The 14126-nt window shown below is 67.7% G+C and overlaps 4 protein-coding genes across 4 annotated transcripts; 1 reads left to right on the top strand and 3 right to left on the bottom strand.

The window, feature by feature from the left end:
• Positions 1–541: 541 nt before the first annotated feature.
• Positions 542–2810, bottom strand: TMEM109 (transmembrane protein 109). Its single transcript, XM_086749137.1, has 4 exons — positions 2598–2810; positions 1654–1894; positions 1462–1564; positions 542–1312 (listed from the first exon to the last, which is right to left on the bottom strand). Exons 2-4 carry the CDS (start codon positions 1861–1863, stop codon positions 939–941), a joined length of 687 nt encoding a protein of 228 aa, XP_086605263.1. The 5' UTR covers positions 1864–1894; positions 2598–2810; the 3' UTR covers positions 542–938.
• Positions 2811–2886: 76 nt separating this feature from the next.
• PRPF19 (pre-mRNA processing factor 19) lies at positions 2887–6833 on the top strand. The gene is made up of 16 exons (XM_086748553.1): positions 2887–3025; positions 3114–3263; positions 3625–3701; positions 3788–3929; positions 4046–4119; positions 4226–4288; positions 4393–4434; positions 4541–4615; positions 4859–4934; positions 5103–5212; positions 5404–5559; positions 5642–5711; positions 5855–5940; positions 6096–6266; positions 6401–6506; positions 6689–6833. Exons 1-16 carry the CDS (start codon positions 3007–3009, stop codon positions 6784–6786), a joined length of 1515 nt encoding a protein of 504 aa, XP_086604679.1. The 5' UTR covers positions 2887–3006; the 3' UTR covers positions 6787–6833.
• A 486-nt stretch (positions 6834–7319) lies between these two features.
• On the bottom strand, positions 7320–11450 carry ZP1 (zona pellucida glycoprotein 1). Its single transcript, XM_086748902.1, is given in 12 exon segments — positions 7320–7538; positions 7636–7720; positions 7824–7974; positions 8069–8258; positions 8347–8474; positions 8610–8707; positions 8813–8997; positions 9076–9219; positions 9364–10900; positions 10993–11114; positions 11281–11299; positions 11301–11450. Coding segments are annotated over 12 exon segments (2907 nt in total). The 3' UTR covers positions 7320–7440.
• A 588-nt stretch (positions 11451–12038) lies between these two features.
• Positions 12039–13983, bottom strand: LOC147600649 (acyl-coenzyme A amino acid N-acyltransferase 1-like). Its single transcript, XM_086749486.1, has 4 exons — positions 13891–13983; positions 13073–13542; positions 12772–12974; positions 12039–12693 (listed from the first exon to the last, which is right to left on the bottom strand). The coding sequence occupies exons 2-4, from the start codon at positions 13533–13535 to the stop codon at positions 12106–12108; spliced, it is 1254 nt and encodes a 417-aa protein (XP_086605612.1). The 5' UTR covers positions 13536–13542; positions 13891–13983; the 3' UTR covers positions 12039–12105.
• Positions 13984–14126: the final 143 nt, after the last annotated feature.

Genomic DNA, 14126 nt, shown 5'->3' with positions numbered 1-14126 from the left:
CCCATTCCCATTCCCTATCCCATTCCTCATTCCCCATTCCCACTCCCTATCCCCATTCCCATTCCCAATCCCCATCCCCATTCCCATTCCCAACCCCATTCCCTATCCCATTCCTCATTCCCCATTCCCACTCCCTATCCCATTCCCATCCCAGGGCACAGCACCGGCCACAACAGTCCCACGCGCAGTGACCCCCTGAGCGGGGAGGGGGCTCTCTCCCCCGTCCCACCCCGATCAGGGCAACTGGGAGGCACTGGGAGGCACTGGGGACACGGCGGGGACTGGAGGGCAGCCGGGGTCACGGGCGACGGGGACGCGGAGAAGGGGCCGGATCCTGGCACGGATAACCCCCCCGCCCTCCGTCCTCAACAAACAGAGGGAGAGGGACACGCGCGGGGCGAGCGTGCGGCACCCACCCCGCGCCCCAAAATCCAGCCCCCGCCCCCCCTGCACCCCCTGCCCACCGCTTCCCGTTTTTTTTTTCTCCGAACAGCCGGACCAAGCCGGGATAAAACCGTTTTTATTCAGAACCGCGTATCAAAACCCGGTTTAAAAAGCAGCTTAAAACCCAAGGGGTGACAGCGGGGGGGGTCCGGCCGCCGGCCCCGGGGCGGGGGGGGGGCTGTGACCCCCCCCTCCCCGCCGAGCGAGCAGAGCCCCCCCCATTTTGGGCTGGGTGGGGCGCAGGGGGCTGCCAGGCTGCCCCCTCCCCACGAAAAAGGCACTCTTGGCTCGTGCGAAGGCACCGCGGGCGGGACGGGGGTCCGACCCTTCCTCCACGGGACGGAGCGGGGCGGGGGGGGGAATTTTGGGCTGGCATCCCCCACCCCCGCCCCCCCGAAGCAGGACGGGTCCCCCAAAAAGGAGAACCAGGGGTGCGTGTGGGGTCTCAGCAGGGAGGACGCATGCGGGGGGGGGGGGGGGAGCGGGGGGGGGGGTCACTCCTCGCGGTTACGGGGTCCCCCCCATTTTTGACGTCGCCGCAGCTCCTCCACTTTCCACTCCAAGTTCCGGACGGCGGCGTCCAGCGAGGGGCCGGGAACGGGAGACCCCAACAAGCGCCCCGCTAAAACGTAGAGCGCCCAGAGCCCCAGCAACGTGCCCGCCTGCGCCGTGGGGCTCTCGGAAGCGGCGGCGGCCACGTGGAAGAAGGCGGCCAGGAAAAAAAAGAATTTGAGGCAGCGGAGAGCGGGCAGCAGCAGCCCCCGCAGCCGCGACAGCAGCCACGAAACCAGCGCCGCCGCCAAACCCCACAGCAGCACGCGCCGCACCTCGGCGGGGCCCAGCGCCGCCGCCCGCACCGCCGCGGCGCCTGGGGAGGGAAAAAAAGCCGGGTGTCAGCCGAAAATTAAAAAATAAATTAAAAAAATTCCCAAAATAAAAAAAAAAAAAAAACCACCCCCGCCCCAAAAAATAATAATAATAAAAAAAAAAAAACCCCGGCCCATCGCCGGCTCTCACCGCCGACGCCGGAAGCGGCCAGCAGATCCCCCAGGATCCCGCAGAGCGTCGTCAGGGCGGCCGAAATCCCCGAGGATACGACCCAGAGCGTGGCGGCGAGGCTCTGCGGGGAGAAACGGGGGGTTGGGATGCGGTGTGTCCCCCCCCCCCAAAACCGTAGCGCGTGGGGCTGCCGGTGTGGGGGGGGCTCACCTCCGCCAGCAGCCGCAGGGGTTGGGGGCCCAGCCAGCTCTCCAGGGCATCCCAAATGTTTCGGCCCAGGCGGGACAGGAGGTCGTCGGCGAAGGCGGCACGGGCCCGAAAATCGTCCCGGCCGTCCCCCGCCTGCTCCCCCGCCGCCAGGAAAGGGGCCCACAGCAGCGCGGCCAGCACGGCCCGCCGTCCCGCGTTGCCCCCCTCCATTTTGGGTGCCGCTTCCCAGTCGGGGGGGTCTCTGTGGGGACGGAGAGAGAGGGGTGGGATCGGTGCGGGACCCCCACCCCGAATCGTTGATGCCTTGCCCACCTCCCCCCCACCCCCGGCTCCACGCCGGGGCCCCCTCCATAAGCGGCGCCGCTGGCACCGTCCCAAAACCGCTCTGCCCCAAAACCGCTCTGCCCAAGGGCACGGGCAAGGCTGGGGGGGCCAGGGGGGCACAGCTCGGCACCCCCTGCCCCTGAGGGGGAAGCGGGGTGCAGCCATGACTGACCCCCCCCAACTCCTCCCTGCACCCCCCCTGTGCCCCAGTCCTGCCCCCCCACCCCGCCCCTCTCCACTCCCCATTGCCCCCCCAACCCCATTTCGCTGGGACTCCCCCCCACCCAGTCCCCACGACCCCCCCTCCCTCCTCGTCCCCCTGAGGGCCCCCACCGCTGGGACACCCCCAATCCCCCCAGAATCGCCCCCATCTCCAGAACCCCCCCCCGATCCCTGGGGTCCCCCCACCCCCATGTCCCCCCACTCCCACGTCCCCCCACCCCAGGGATCCCCCCCAACCTTGGGCCCCCCCGTGTCCCCCACCCCATTTATCCCCCCCCCCGGGGTCCCCCCACCCTCGTGTCTCCCTCCCCCGTGTCCCCCCACCCCATTTACCCCCCCCCACCCCCACGATGCCCCCCCCAGACCCCCGGTTCCCCCCTCGGTGGGGCAGCGCTCACCGCCGCCGCACGGGGGCGCTGCGGAGCCGGAGGGGGGGGGGGCGCGGCGGCAGCGCGCGCGCAGCCCTACCTACAGGCCGCCGCGGGGCACGACGGGAGTTGTAGTCCGGTGCCCACCCTTCCCCCGTTGCATGCCGGGATCCGGTCGCTATGGCAACAGCCCCCCTCCCCAGAGCGGGGCGGGGGTGGGGTGGGGGGAAGAGTGGTCGCGGCGGCGGCGCGCGCGGGGCAGGCCGGGAGCCCTTCCGCTTCCGGTCGGTGGCGCCCGCGTGAGGTGAGCCGCGGGCGCGCGCGCGCGCGTCGGGTGAACCGCCCGGTAACCGGAACCGGAACAACAACGAAAGCGGAGCCGCCAGCGGTACCGGATTAGGCCGCGGTCTGACCGGCGGCGGCTGCCCCGCTCTCCGCCATGGCCCTCATCTGCTCCAGTGAGTGCGGCGGCGGCGGGGGGGGGCGGGGTTACCGGTTCCCCCGGCGGTACCGTTAACCCCCCGACTCCTTCTCTCCCCGCCGCAGTTTCCAACGAGGTCCCCGAGCACCCCTGCGTCTCCCCGGTCTCCAACCACGTCTACGAGCGGCGGCTGATCGAGAAATACATCGCCGAGAACGGCACCGACCCCGTCAACAACCAGCCGCTCTCCGAGGAGCAGCTCATCGACATCAAAGGTAACGGGAGCAGCGGGGGTTCGTACCGGTTCCGCTGGGGGAAGCGGGACGGAGGCGGGTGAGTTGTTTTCGGGGGGGGGGTTTATTGGGGTGGGAACGGGGCCAGGAAATTTTAAAGGAAGCGTGATGGGGGGGGGGGGGTGGGCTGGAGGTTTGGAGGGACCTGTGCGTCCCCAGCGGGGTGCTGGCACCCTGAGAGAGGATTTCCCGAAGGATTTCCCGGCAAAGCGTCTCCCTCTTAGCTGCGGGGAGGGGTGAACCGTCACCCTGTGGGGTGAGGTCGGCGGGGGGCAGGGGGTGGTCGCAGGGGGAGCGTGGTGGAGAGCGCGGCTGACGCGTCCGCGCGCTGTCTCCTTCCCAGTCGCCCACCCCATCCGGCCCAAGCCTCCCTCTGCCACCAGCATCCCGGCCATCCTGAAAGCTCTCCAGGACGAGTGGGTAAGCAACCGAGCGCCCGCAGCCGCCCGCGCCGGGGCGGCGGCCGCCTCTCCCCACCCGCCTGACTCTTAACCTCGTCCCGTTAGGACGCCGTCATGCTGCACAGCTTCACCCTCCGGCAGCAGCTGCAGACGACGCGCCAGGAGCTGTCCCACGCTCTCTACCAGCACGACGCCGCCTGCCGCGTCATCGCTCGCCTCACCAAGGAGGTCACCGCCGCCAGAGAAGGTGACGTGGGGAGCTGGGGAGGAGCGCGCGGCCCGGTAGCGATCGCCGCGCCGGGCGCCGTCTCCTTTCCCCTTTGAGCGCTCGTTAAGCTCGCGGTTTTTCTTTTCTTCCCGCAGCTTTGGCGACTCTGAAGCCGCAGGCCGGCCTCATCGTGCCCCAGGCAGTGCCGTCCTCCCAGCCGAACGCGGCGGTGAGTCCCCGCTGCCCGTCTCGGCCCTTCTCCCCTGGGTTCTCCACTTGTTTTCCCCTGCCCGCCTTCTCTGGGCGTAACCAGCCCCCTTCTCCATCCCGTGCAGGGAGCCGGGGAGCCCATGGATCTGGGAGAGCTTGCGGGCATGACCCCCGAGATCATCCAGAAGGTAAAGCCCCTCGCGCCGCTCCGGCCTTCAGCAGCGGCCGTTCATCCAGCCTCCCGCTGTGGGAGCCCCGGTCGATCCGCGCTCGCCCTTCTCTTGTTTTGCAGCTCCAAGACAAGGCCACGGTGCTGACCACGGAGCGGAAGAAGGTAAGCGGTCCCGTTTTCGCTCCCAAGATGCCGTGTCAGCCGGGACGGGACGTGCCGTCTCGTGAGAGAGGCCGGTATTTACCTCCACGCCGTTTTCCTTCTGCAGAGAGGCAAGACCGTTCCGGAGGAGCTGGTGAAGCCGGAGGAGCTCAGCAAGTACCGGCAGGTTGCCTCGCACGTGGTGAGTGCCGTGACGGGGGCAGCACCTCGAAAATTCCCCGTGTAGCCGGGTGACGGGGCTTCTTCGCAGCACCGATGAGCGACAGATCCGCTGCTGGGAGTCTCTGCGCCGCAGCCGGCGGGGAGCTGCGCTGGCGCAGACGCAGCGCGGCAGTGAAACGCTTTAGGCTCCTTCAGAGGTTCCTTTTTGGGGGGGTGTTTCCCTGCTTGTGGCATTAACGTGGCGTCCTCCTACCTCGCGCAGGGGCTGCACAGCGCCAGCATCCCAGGGATCCTTGCCTTGGACCTCTGTCCTTCCGACACCAACAAGATCCTCACCGGTAAGAGAATCCCCTCTCCGCGAGGGATTTTTTTTGGGGGGCGGGGGGGCGAGGGGTCTGAGGGATTCTCTCGCCTCGTGGCACAGCTCCTCGGGACGGTGGTCCCCGGGAACGGGGCTGGTGGACTCGGTCGGCCGCGCGCTCACCGCTCCGCGCTTTGTTTTCCAGGCGGGGCTGATAAAAACGTCGTCGTCTTTGACAAGAGCTCGGAGCAGATCCTGGCGACGCTCAAGGGGCACTCCAAGAAGGTTACCAGCGTCGTCTTCCACCCCTCCCAGGTACGCTCGGGCCCGCGTTCGGTCTTCCCTCACGGCCAGGCTGCCCCCGATTGCCTCCTCTGGCCCATTTTCTGGCGCTCTGTTCTGGTGCGGACTGGTGTCGGGCCGGTTCTTGCCTGTGGGCAGCTCTCTCAGATGAAGAAGGTGAAAGTCTTTTTGGATCTTAACTCCCACGCCTCTTCCCTGCCTAGGATTTGGTGTTCTCGGCTTCTCCCGACGCAACTATCCGCATCTGGTCCGTGCCCAACGCCTCGTGCGTGCAGGTCGTCCGTGCCCACGAGGGCTCTGTGACGGGGCTGAGCCTCCACGCCACGGGCGATTACCTCCTCAGCTCTTCCGATGACCAGGTGAGACCCCCCTCCCCAGGCCACGGACCACCCTCCCTGCTTCTCCTCCCTCTCTACTCGACGCGCTCTTCCTCTTTTCCAGTACTGGGCTTTCTCGGATATCCAGACCGGCCGTGTCCTCACCAAGGTGACGGATGAGAGCTCTGGCTGCGGTAAGGCTGGGTATCCCCGCTCCGCGTGTCTGCAGAGAAGGAATTTTTCTGCCCGTGGGTCCCTGGGCTCCTGGAGGGGGGATGGCTAACAAAAGTTAGAAAGTCTCCTCGACCCCTTCGAATCTCCCCCTTCGCCTCTGCAGCTCTCACCTGCGCCCAGTTCCACCCGGACGGGCTCATTTTTGGAACGGGGACGATGGATTCTCAGATCAAGATCTGGGATCTGAAGGTAAGGGCGCGTGGAGGAGGAGGGGCGCGCTTGGTTCGGTGCCTCTCTTCGGCGGTTTTTCTCCAAAAACACAAAGTCTCTGCGCAAGAGAGGATGCTTTGGCAAGGATCTGATCTCCTGGCTGCGAGCTTCTCTCTGACTCCCTTCTCCCCCAGGAACGCACCAACGTGGCCAACTTCCCGGGCCACTCGGGCCCCATCACCAGCATCGCCTTCTCCGAGAACGGCTACTACCTGGCCACGGCAGCCGACGACTCCTCTGTCAAACTCTGGGATTTGCGTAAGCTCAAGAACTTCAAGACCCTGCAGCTGGACAACAACTTCGAGGTGCGCGATTGTCCCTCTTCTCCCAGCGCCCGCCCGCGTCCCCCTCTGTGCTTTGGGGGAGCCAAACGCGGAGGTGCCGCCCCGAGCGGCCGTTTTGGCGCTTCCTGAGCCCGGTTTCCCCTTCTCCTCCTCAGGTGAAGTCTCTGATCTTCGACCAGAGCGGCACCTACCTGGCTTTGGGCGGGACAGACGTCCAGATCTACATCTGCAAGCAGTGGACGGAAATCCTCCACTTCACAGGTGAGAGGGCGAGGAAACGCCACCCCCTCGGCGCCTCTGCCCGCACCCGCACCCTGCCCAGCCCCGCTTCTCGGCCTCCTCGGCGCCCGCGGGCGTAAAAACGGCCGTGCTGCGCCCGCCCCGCCGGGATTTCCCTCGAACCCCCCTCCGTGCCGTAACCCAGCGCTGTTTTCCCTCCGCAGAGCACAGCGGCCTCACCACGGGAGTGGCTTTTGGCCACCACGCCAAGTTCATCGCCTCCACGGGCATGGACCGCAGCCTGAAGTTCTACAGCCTGTAGCCCCGGACGCGGGTACGCGTGTGGCGGGCCGGGGTCTCCGCTGGGATTCGGGGTGGGAGGGAGGGAGTTTGGGGGTGGGAGGGAAGGAGGGGAGCGGTTCGTTCTCCCCCCTGCTGTAGCTGTTGGCAGAGGGGACGTTGGATGTCCCCTTCCCCATGCTTCGTGGATGTCCCCTTTCCCCCTGCTTTATGGATTTGTTTGGTTTTAGTTTTTCTCCTTTTCCCGGTCTGGTGTGCGCCCTTTTCTGCCTTTCGATTCTCATCTGTGGGTGTAACTCATGCAAAAAAAAAAAAAAGGCTCCGGCGGCGGCGGATGGTTGCGGCCGGGATGCGTGGAGGGAGGGAGGGAGGGAGGACTGTGCAGGTTTTGTAAGCAATTAGCGCTTTTCGTTATGGAAATAAAGAACGATTCACCCCGAGCGCTGCGTGCCAGCCTCTCGTGGGCACCGGGGTGTCGCGGGGAGGCTGGGGGACGGGGACAGGGGACCCTCCTCTTTCCTCCCGTCCCCTCCGGGACAAACCACCACCGCAGCCTCAGGCTTGAGCGCTGGTTTATTTTTCCGCTTCCTCTGGCCGGAGGCAGGAGGAAGAGGAGGAGGAGAGCGAGGTAGAGCTGGGATGAAGGGGCGGTTGGGGAACGGAGGGCCGCTCGCCCTCAGCCTCTCCGTGGCGTGGGGAAGACGATGCGTCCCCGGGAGGTGACCGCGCCCGCGGCTTCGCGTCTCCTCCTGTCCCCCGGCGACCGCCGCGCTCCTGCGGAAGGGGAAGTGGGGAGAGGGGGGGTCGGCGTGGAAAACCGGGATGGGCGGCCATCCCACCCACCCAAGGAGCCGCTGGCGCCCGGACTCACGCGAGGGCACTCCCAGCTCGCAGGAGGGCCGGCACGGCTCGGGCTGCGCGAGGTGGCACACCGAGGCGCTGCAGGAGATGTACACCTGCAAGGCGTGGGTGGGCCGGCTTAGTGGCCCCCGAAAAGGCGCTCCAACCCCCTCCCAAGCTCGCTGACGTTTCGGGGGACCCTCTGAAGCGCCCCCTCACCTCTCCCTCCAGCACCGCCATGGAAGGGGGCTCCACGAAGGTGAAGGTGGAGACGACGAAGCGTTGGTAGTGGCTGGGGAAGGGCAGCTGCGGCGAGGCCGGTCCCACGGGCACCAGCCGCGTTCTGTAGTTGTCCCCTGCGAAGGGACACCTGGGCGCGCGAGAGAGGGACCCTCGCTCGGTGCTGGTGACCCCCCCCACCTCGCCCCCTTCTCCATCCTTTTATCCCCCCCCTCTCTGCTCACCCATCCACCAGGATGGGCCACTGAGGCTCAGCGGAGGGGTCGGTGCTGGGGGCCGCCCAGCAGCGGTGCAGGACCAGCACCAGGTTGGGATCCGTCTTCTGCAGGAGGCGAACTTCCACGTAAACGGGGTCCCGGAGCACCCGCACCAAGGGGTAATCGGCGGCAGGGTGGTAGGAGCTGTAGGTCTCGTCTGCGGGAAGGGCGAGAGGTTGTGGTGGGGGGGCGCGCTGCGGGTCGGGGGGCGGCGAGGAGGAGAGGGGCGGCGGTGGGCTCCTCACCCGTGGCGATGCGCAACTGCAGCCCCAGCGGCCCCAGCTCGGCCAGGGGGGTGGCGGTGGGGGGCACGGCCACCTCCATGCGGAGCGGCAGGAGCTCGCTGGCGTTGTAGACGCAGCGAGCTTGGAGGCTGCGGGCGAGCGGGCGAGACCTGAGTGCCCCCCGCGACCCCACCCCCCGGCACCGCGCCGTCGGCTCCCCCCCCCCCCCAGCCCGAGGAGGGGCTGGCAGCGCTGTGGGTGCCCCCACCCCCCCCTCCCTTTACATGTAGGTGCTGTCCCGCGTGACGGAGCCGCGGTGGGACCCCTGCACGTCGATGGTGGAGATCAACTGGTTCTCGTAGATCAGCTGGTCCTCCATCACCTGGAGGGGGTGAGGGGCAGGGGCCCCACGCCGGCTCTGAGTCACTGGGGGGGGGAGATTTTGGGGCTGGGGAAGGAGGCGGGGGGGTGGGTATCCCATCCCTACCTGGACGGTGGTGCCGCACTGCGTGACGGGGAACCGGAACATGACGAAGGTCTCCGTCGCCCTGACGGGCTCGCAACCGGCTTGGGCGCTGGCCAGGCGCACGCTGTCCAGGTTGTAGGGCTGGGTGGCGAGCCCCCGCGGCACCACCAGCACGAAATGCCCCTCCAGCAAACACTGCACCGTGGCTGCGGCGCCGGGGACCACCTCAGCCTGAGCCGCGGGTGCCGGGACGTCCCCCCCGCGGACCTCGCCGCTCGTCCTACCCGTGTTGCCGTAATAGCACGGCGCCACGCGGTCCATGTCGTCGTAGCAGCAGCCCGCCTGCGCGCACGCCTCCCGCCCCGACGGGGCCACGCAGGGCATCCTCCCCACCGCCACTTGGCACTGCTCCCGCGTCAGCTGGGCGCCTGGGGACGGGCGGAGACGGGGACGCCGCCCTGAGCGTCGCCCTCGCCCACCCAGCGTCCCCTCACGGCTGTGACACGCTGCTCCGGGGACGGGGAACCGCCCAAATCCCGGTCGCCCCGCTCCGTCCCGCCGCCTTGGCTTACCTGCCCCCGCCGAGGGGTAGAAGAGCGCCGTGGATTCCAGCAGACCGGGTTGGGATTGAAGTCCGGGCCGTAACAAACCGGGCTGGGCTTGGGGCTGTGGTCCTGGATGTACCCCGTCCAGCTGGAGCTGAGCCTGAAGTCCGGGACGTATCAAACCCGGCCGGGACTGGAGTCGGGAATGACTGGGATGCACCGCTCCGGCTTGGTTCTGGAGGACACCGCTTTGGGAGTGGGTCTGAAGGCTGGGGCGACCTAAACCTGCCTGGTTTTGGGGCTGAGTGCCCGGGCGTACAAAGCCAGCTTGAGTTTGAGCACCGGCATGCGTTAAGCCAGACTGGACACTGGCGTGCACCAACCCAGGCTGGTTTTGGGGCACAAACCCTGGGCGAAGAAACCCTGGTTGGGGTTGAGCTCCAGGGTGCACCAATCCAGGCTGGTTTTGGGTCTGCACCCCTGGGCGAAGATGCCCCGGTTGGGTTTGAGCTCCATGGTGTAGAAGCCCAGGCTGGTTTTGGGTTTGAACCCCCGGGTGAAAGAGCCCTGGTTGAGTTTGAGCACCAGGGTGCAGCAGCCCAGGCCGATTTTGGGTCTGAAGCCCTGGGTGAAGACGCCCTGGTTGGGTTTGAGCTCCATAGTGGACAAGCCCAGGCTGGTTTTGGGTTTGAACCCCTGGACGAAGACGTCCTGGTTGGGTTTGAGCTCCATGGTGGACAACCCCAGGCTGATTTTGGGTTTGAAGCCCTGGACGAAGACGTCCTGGTTGGGTTTGAGCTCCATGGTGGACAATCCCAAGCTGGTTTTGGGTCTGAAGCCCTGGACGAAGACGCCCTGGTTGGGTTTGAGCTCCATGGTGGACAACCCCAGGCTGATTTTGGGTTTGAAGCCCTGGATAAAGACGCCCTGGTTGGGTTTGAGCTCCATGGTGGACAACCCCAGGCTGGTTTTGGGTTTGAAGCCCTGGACGAAGACGCCCTGGTTGGGTTTGAGCTCCATGATGGAAAAGCCCAGGCTGGTTTTGGGTCTGAAACCCTGGATGAAGACGCCCTGGTTGGGTTTGAGCTCCATGGTGGACAACCCCAGGCTGGTTTTGCATCTGAAGCCCTGGTTGGGACTGAGCCCTGGGGTACGACAGCCTAGGCTGGTTTTGGGGCTGCACGCCCAGGTGTACGAAGCCGCTCTGGGCAGCAGGGCGAACCATGTCGGGCTGGGGCTGAAGCCCTGGGTGAACCAGGACTGGTTGGGTCTGAGCCACGGGGTGAACCTGCTCCGAGTTGGTTTGGGGAGCGAGCTGGGGTCCTGGGACGGCGAGAGTGGACTGCGACACGTGGTGCAGGAGGCCAGGCTGGGACAAGGGGACGAGGACGTCAGTTTGGGTCTGGTGGACGCCGTTGCCCCGGTGCTCGGCATGCGTGTTGCCATCCGTGAGGATCTCGTAGTCCCCCGTCTGCGGACAGGTCATGTTGACTTCGTAGGAGGCGGCCAGGACCCCGCTGAGCAGCATCTCCTCCAGCTGCACCCTCAGGACGTAGCGATCCTCCTGCGACCGACGCAGCGGGATTGGGGGGGACGGTCACCCCCCCCAGCCCGCCGGCAGCGGCAGGAGGACGACGGGTGGGACGGGAACCTCACCTTCACCAGGACGTGGCAGCCCTCGTAGCCGGAGGAGAAGACGACGGCGCCGTCCTCCCCGCTGTTGAGCGAGTGAAGGCAGATGGAGCAGTTGGCCACGTCAAAACGGGCGCCGAATTCGTCTGCGGGGACGCCGGCGGGGTGGCGGGGGGGTCAGGTGGCGCATGGAAACCCACCCCCAGCAGCATGAAAACCTCATGGGAGTCACTGGGTTCATCCCAGCAGCGCCTCGGGACGCTCAGATTTCAGGGGTGACCCCCCCCCCCCACCCCACCGGGCCCCGCTCACCCATGACTTTGAAGCGGACCGGCGCGGCCGCGCGCGGGGTAGGCCAGCAGCTGCATCCCGTAATCCCCGCAGTCGTAACGGTACCGCAGCTGCGAGAGGACGCTTCCCGGCCCCGGGAGGAGGAGGAGGAGGAGGAGCGGCAGCAGGAGGAAGGAGAAGCTCCGTCCCATGGCGAGCGAGGCCGGAGCGCGGGGCTCTCTCCCCGGGGGAGGCCGCACCGGATTTATACCCGGCCAGCCGGGACGCGGAGGCGGGGGTGGTGGTGGGGGGGGCGGGGGTCAGATGATCCGTGCTTTTTGCCCCGCGACGGGGACGTGGGCGCCGGCCAGGGCTCCTCGCTCCCTTGCTGCTGACGACCTCGCTGCCCCCGGCGCCGCGGTCACCTCCCGTGACCGGAGAGGAACCGAAACGCGGGCGAAGACGGCAAACTGGGAACGGAGCCGGCGCCGACCGGGATTCCCAACTGGACCCAGCCATCCTGGCGTGGCGCGGGGACCCCGGAGTTTTGCCCGGGACCGGGAGGAAGGACCGCAGTCTGCCTCCTTCTCCAGAAGTTTCCCTCCCCGGTTTTATCTTTATTGCGGCCGAAAGTGAGTCATTCCCCACCTCCCCAACCTCGCCGGAGCGACGGTCACGGCCGGCTCCTGCACCCTGCCCCGGCATGTGCTGGGCGTGGACGTGCCCCTCTGCCAACGTCCCATCCCTTGCCAATCCTCGGCGTTCCCAGGAGGAAAAAAAAAAACCCACCGAAACGCGCGTTGGCTGGCAGGGTGACGCTTTATTGAGCGGGGGCGAGGAGCCCCAGGACCCCTTTCCCCGCAGCCGTCACAGCTTCATGGTGGCGGCGGGGCCCAGGTGGAGCTCCAAGAACTGGATGATCTCCTGCCACGAGTGCTCCTGGGCCTTGGCGTGGGCTTGAGCTTCGCCTCCCCAAACCACCGGGCGAGGGGTGCCCCGAATGCTGGAGACGCTGCAAAGGGGCGAGCCGGGGGGTTCAATCAAATGGCCGGCTCCGGGGTAGGAGAGGACGCGGAAGCTCTCCGGCCGCATCCGTGCCGTGGCCAGCTCGGCGAAGAGCTTGCTGTCGAAGCTGCGGTCGGCCTCCCCCACCACGAAGAGGACCTTCCCCCGGATCTTCTCCACCGGGATGGCCGAGGCGCCGTAGGCGGGGTCGCGGGGGTCGGCGAAGATGGCCGAGTTGTCCAAAGCCCCCATCTCGGTGAAGACAACGCGCTCGATGTAGTAGGGGATGGGGGGGATGCGGAGCTCCTTGTAGACCAGCGGGTTGCCGTGGAGGAAGGCCGTGCCGTTGATCCACACCGTGGCCGCCACCTGCGGGAGGAAGGCGGCCATGGCCAGGGCCACCTCCGCTCCTTTGGAGACGCCGACGACTCCCAAGCCGGGGCCTCGCACCTACGACAGGAGCGCGGAATGGAGCCAGCTCACCGGGACGTCATTTTGGATGTCCCTGCTCACGGGTGCGGGGCTCACCTTGGGGTGTCGGAGGAGCAGCTCGGTCGCCTCCTCGAAATATTCCAGGTCGAGCTGGGCCAGGGTGCGGGGCAGGTCGTCGTAGGCGAAGAAGGCCAAAGCCAGCACCGCGAAACCCCGGCTGGCCAACAGCCCCGCGCGAAACTCAATGAGGCCGCCCGCACCCCCAAACAGGTCGATCACCCCCGGGAAGGGTCCCGGCCCTGCGGGAAGACGGAGGGACCGTCACCGACGGGGCAGAGGAGCCACCGGTGCCGGACGGGGCGTTCCCCAAGGGGTTTCCCCGCGTCCCGTTTCTCACCGGGCGGCAAGAAGAGAGCCCCACGGACTCTGCCCTCCCGGACGGGCGCCCGCTGCACGCCGGGCCCCACGTACCACCGCTCGGCCTCGCAGGAGGCCAGCGGCTGGTCCTGGGGCCCGCTGACCAGGCGGACGCCATCGAAAACTTCCAGGCGGACCAGGAAGGGGCTGCCGGCTACGTCCCGCTTGACCAGGCGTCGGAAAAGGGTGTCGGGCTGCAGGAACCAGAAGAGCCCCATGGGCCAGACGCCGGCGTAGCTGCCGCCCAGCGCGGCGTGCCGCCCGGGATCCACCTCGCCCTCCTCGTCGGCGCGGAAGAAGGCACGCGCTTGGAAGCGTTCGCCATGCTCGTCCGTCAGCGACGCCCGCAGGGTGACCAGCTGGGAAGGGGACAGTCCCCGCGCCCGCACCTGCACCGGCCGGTCGGCCAGCGAGGACCGCGGCGTCACCGTCACCTCCACCATGGCGGACCTGGGCAGGGAGAGCAGCGTCAGCCCCCCCACCCCCCGAGCATCCCGCTCCGGCCCCGGGGATCGCGGCGAGGGGCCGCCACGGGAATTCGGCCATCGCAGGACGGGGGTCGCAGCCCAGCCGGGTCCCTGGGCCCCCACGCCCCATCCCAACCCCAAACCCCCCTCCAGCACCCCCCCAAACTTTCTCCTCCCCCCCCGCCCCGCTGCGCAGAAGCCGTGAGGCGCTGGCCCCAGCCCAACCCTGGGAGGAGACGCCGAGCTCACCCCCAGCAAAGCAAACCCCCCCCGCCCCTCCGCCTCGAGAAGCCCTGAAGCCACCGGGATGGGCTCCAAGGCCCCCTCTTACCCGGCGGGGGCGAAGGTTGGGCCGGTGCCGCGGCTCTGGGGAAGGGAAGGGTGGGAGAGGCGAGGCCGCGCCCGCCCCGCGCCGCCTTACGCCGCCTCTGCAATCATTAACCCGGGAAGCGGGCGAGGGCAGAGCCCCCCCTGCCCCGTGACGCGGCAGCGTCCGACGCGGTTTTGGCGGCGCGGGAGCGGGACGGAGGCGGGCTTTTTGGGGAGAACCTGCCAGAAGCTTCGGAG

Source organism: Chlamydotis macqueenii, chromosome 5 (assembly GCF_036417535.1).
Source record: "Chlamydotis macqueenii isolate bChlMac1 chromosome 5, bChlMac1.mat, whole genome shotgun sequence".
NCBI lineage: Eukaryota > Metazoa > Chordata > Aves > Otidiformes > Otididae > Chlamydotis > Chlamydotis macqueenii.
The sequence above is the reverse complement of the archived record's forward strand: the minus strand, read 5'-3'. Positions and strand labels throughout refer to the sequence as shown.

Excerpts from the sequence above, each read along its gene's own strand:
- LOC147600649 (XM_086749486.1), bottom strand. The coding sequence starts at position 13,535 with ATGGTGGAGGTGACGGTGACGCCGCGGTCCTCGCTGGCCGACCGGCCG. Across the intron at positions 12,975-13,072 it reads GGCTCTCTTCTTGCCGCCCG|GGCCGGGACCCTTCCCGGGG; the intron begins GTGAGAAACGGG and ends GTCTTCCCGCAG. Across the intron at positions 12,694-12,771 it reads TGCTCCTCCGACACCCCAAG|GTGCGAGGCCCCGGCTTGGG; the intron begins GTGAGCCCCGCA and ends CTCCTGTCGTAG.
- TMEM109 (XM_086749137.1), bottom strand. The coding sequence starts at position 1,863 with ATGGAGGGGGGCAACGCGGGACGGCGGGCCGTGCTGGCCGCGCTGCTG. Across the intron at positions 1,565-1,653 it reads CCCTGCGGCTGCTGGCGGAG|AGCCTCGCCGCCACGCTCTG; the intron begins GTGAGCCCCCCC and ends TTCTCCCCGCAG. Across the intron at positions 1,313-1,461 it reads GGCCGCTTCCGGCGTCGGCG|GCGCCGCGGCGGTGCGGGCG; the intron begins GTGAGAGCCGGC and ends TTCCCTCCCCAG.
- PRPF19 (XM_086748553.1), top strand. Across the intron at positions 4,616-4,858 it reads GGCAGGTTGCCTCGCACGTG|GGGCTGCACAGCGCCAGCAT; the intron begins GTGAGTGCCGTG and ends TACCTCGCGCAG. Across the intron at positions 5,213-5,403 it reads TCGTCTTCCACCCCTCCCAG|GATTTGGTGTTCTCGGCTTC; the intron begins GTACGCTCGGGC and ends TTCCCTGCCTAG.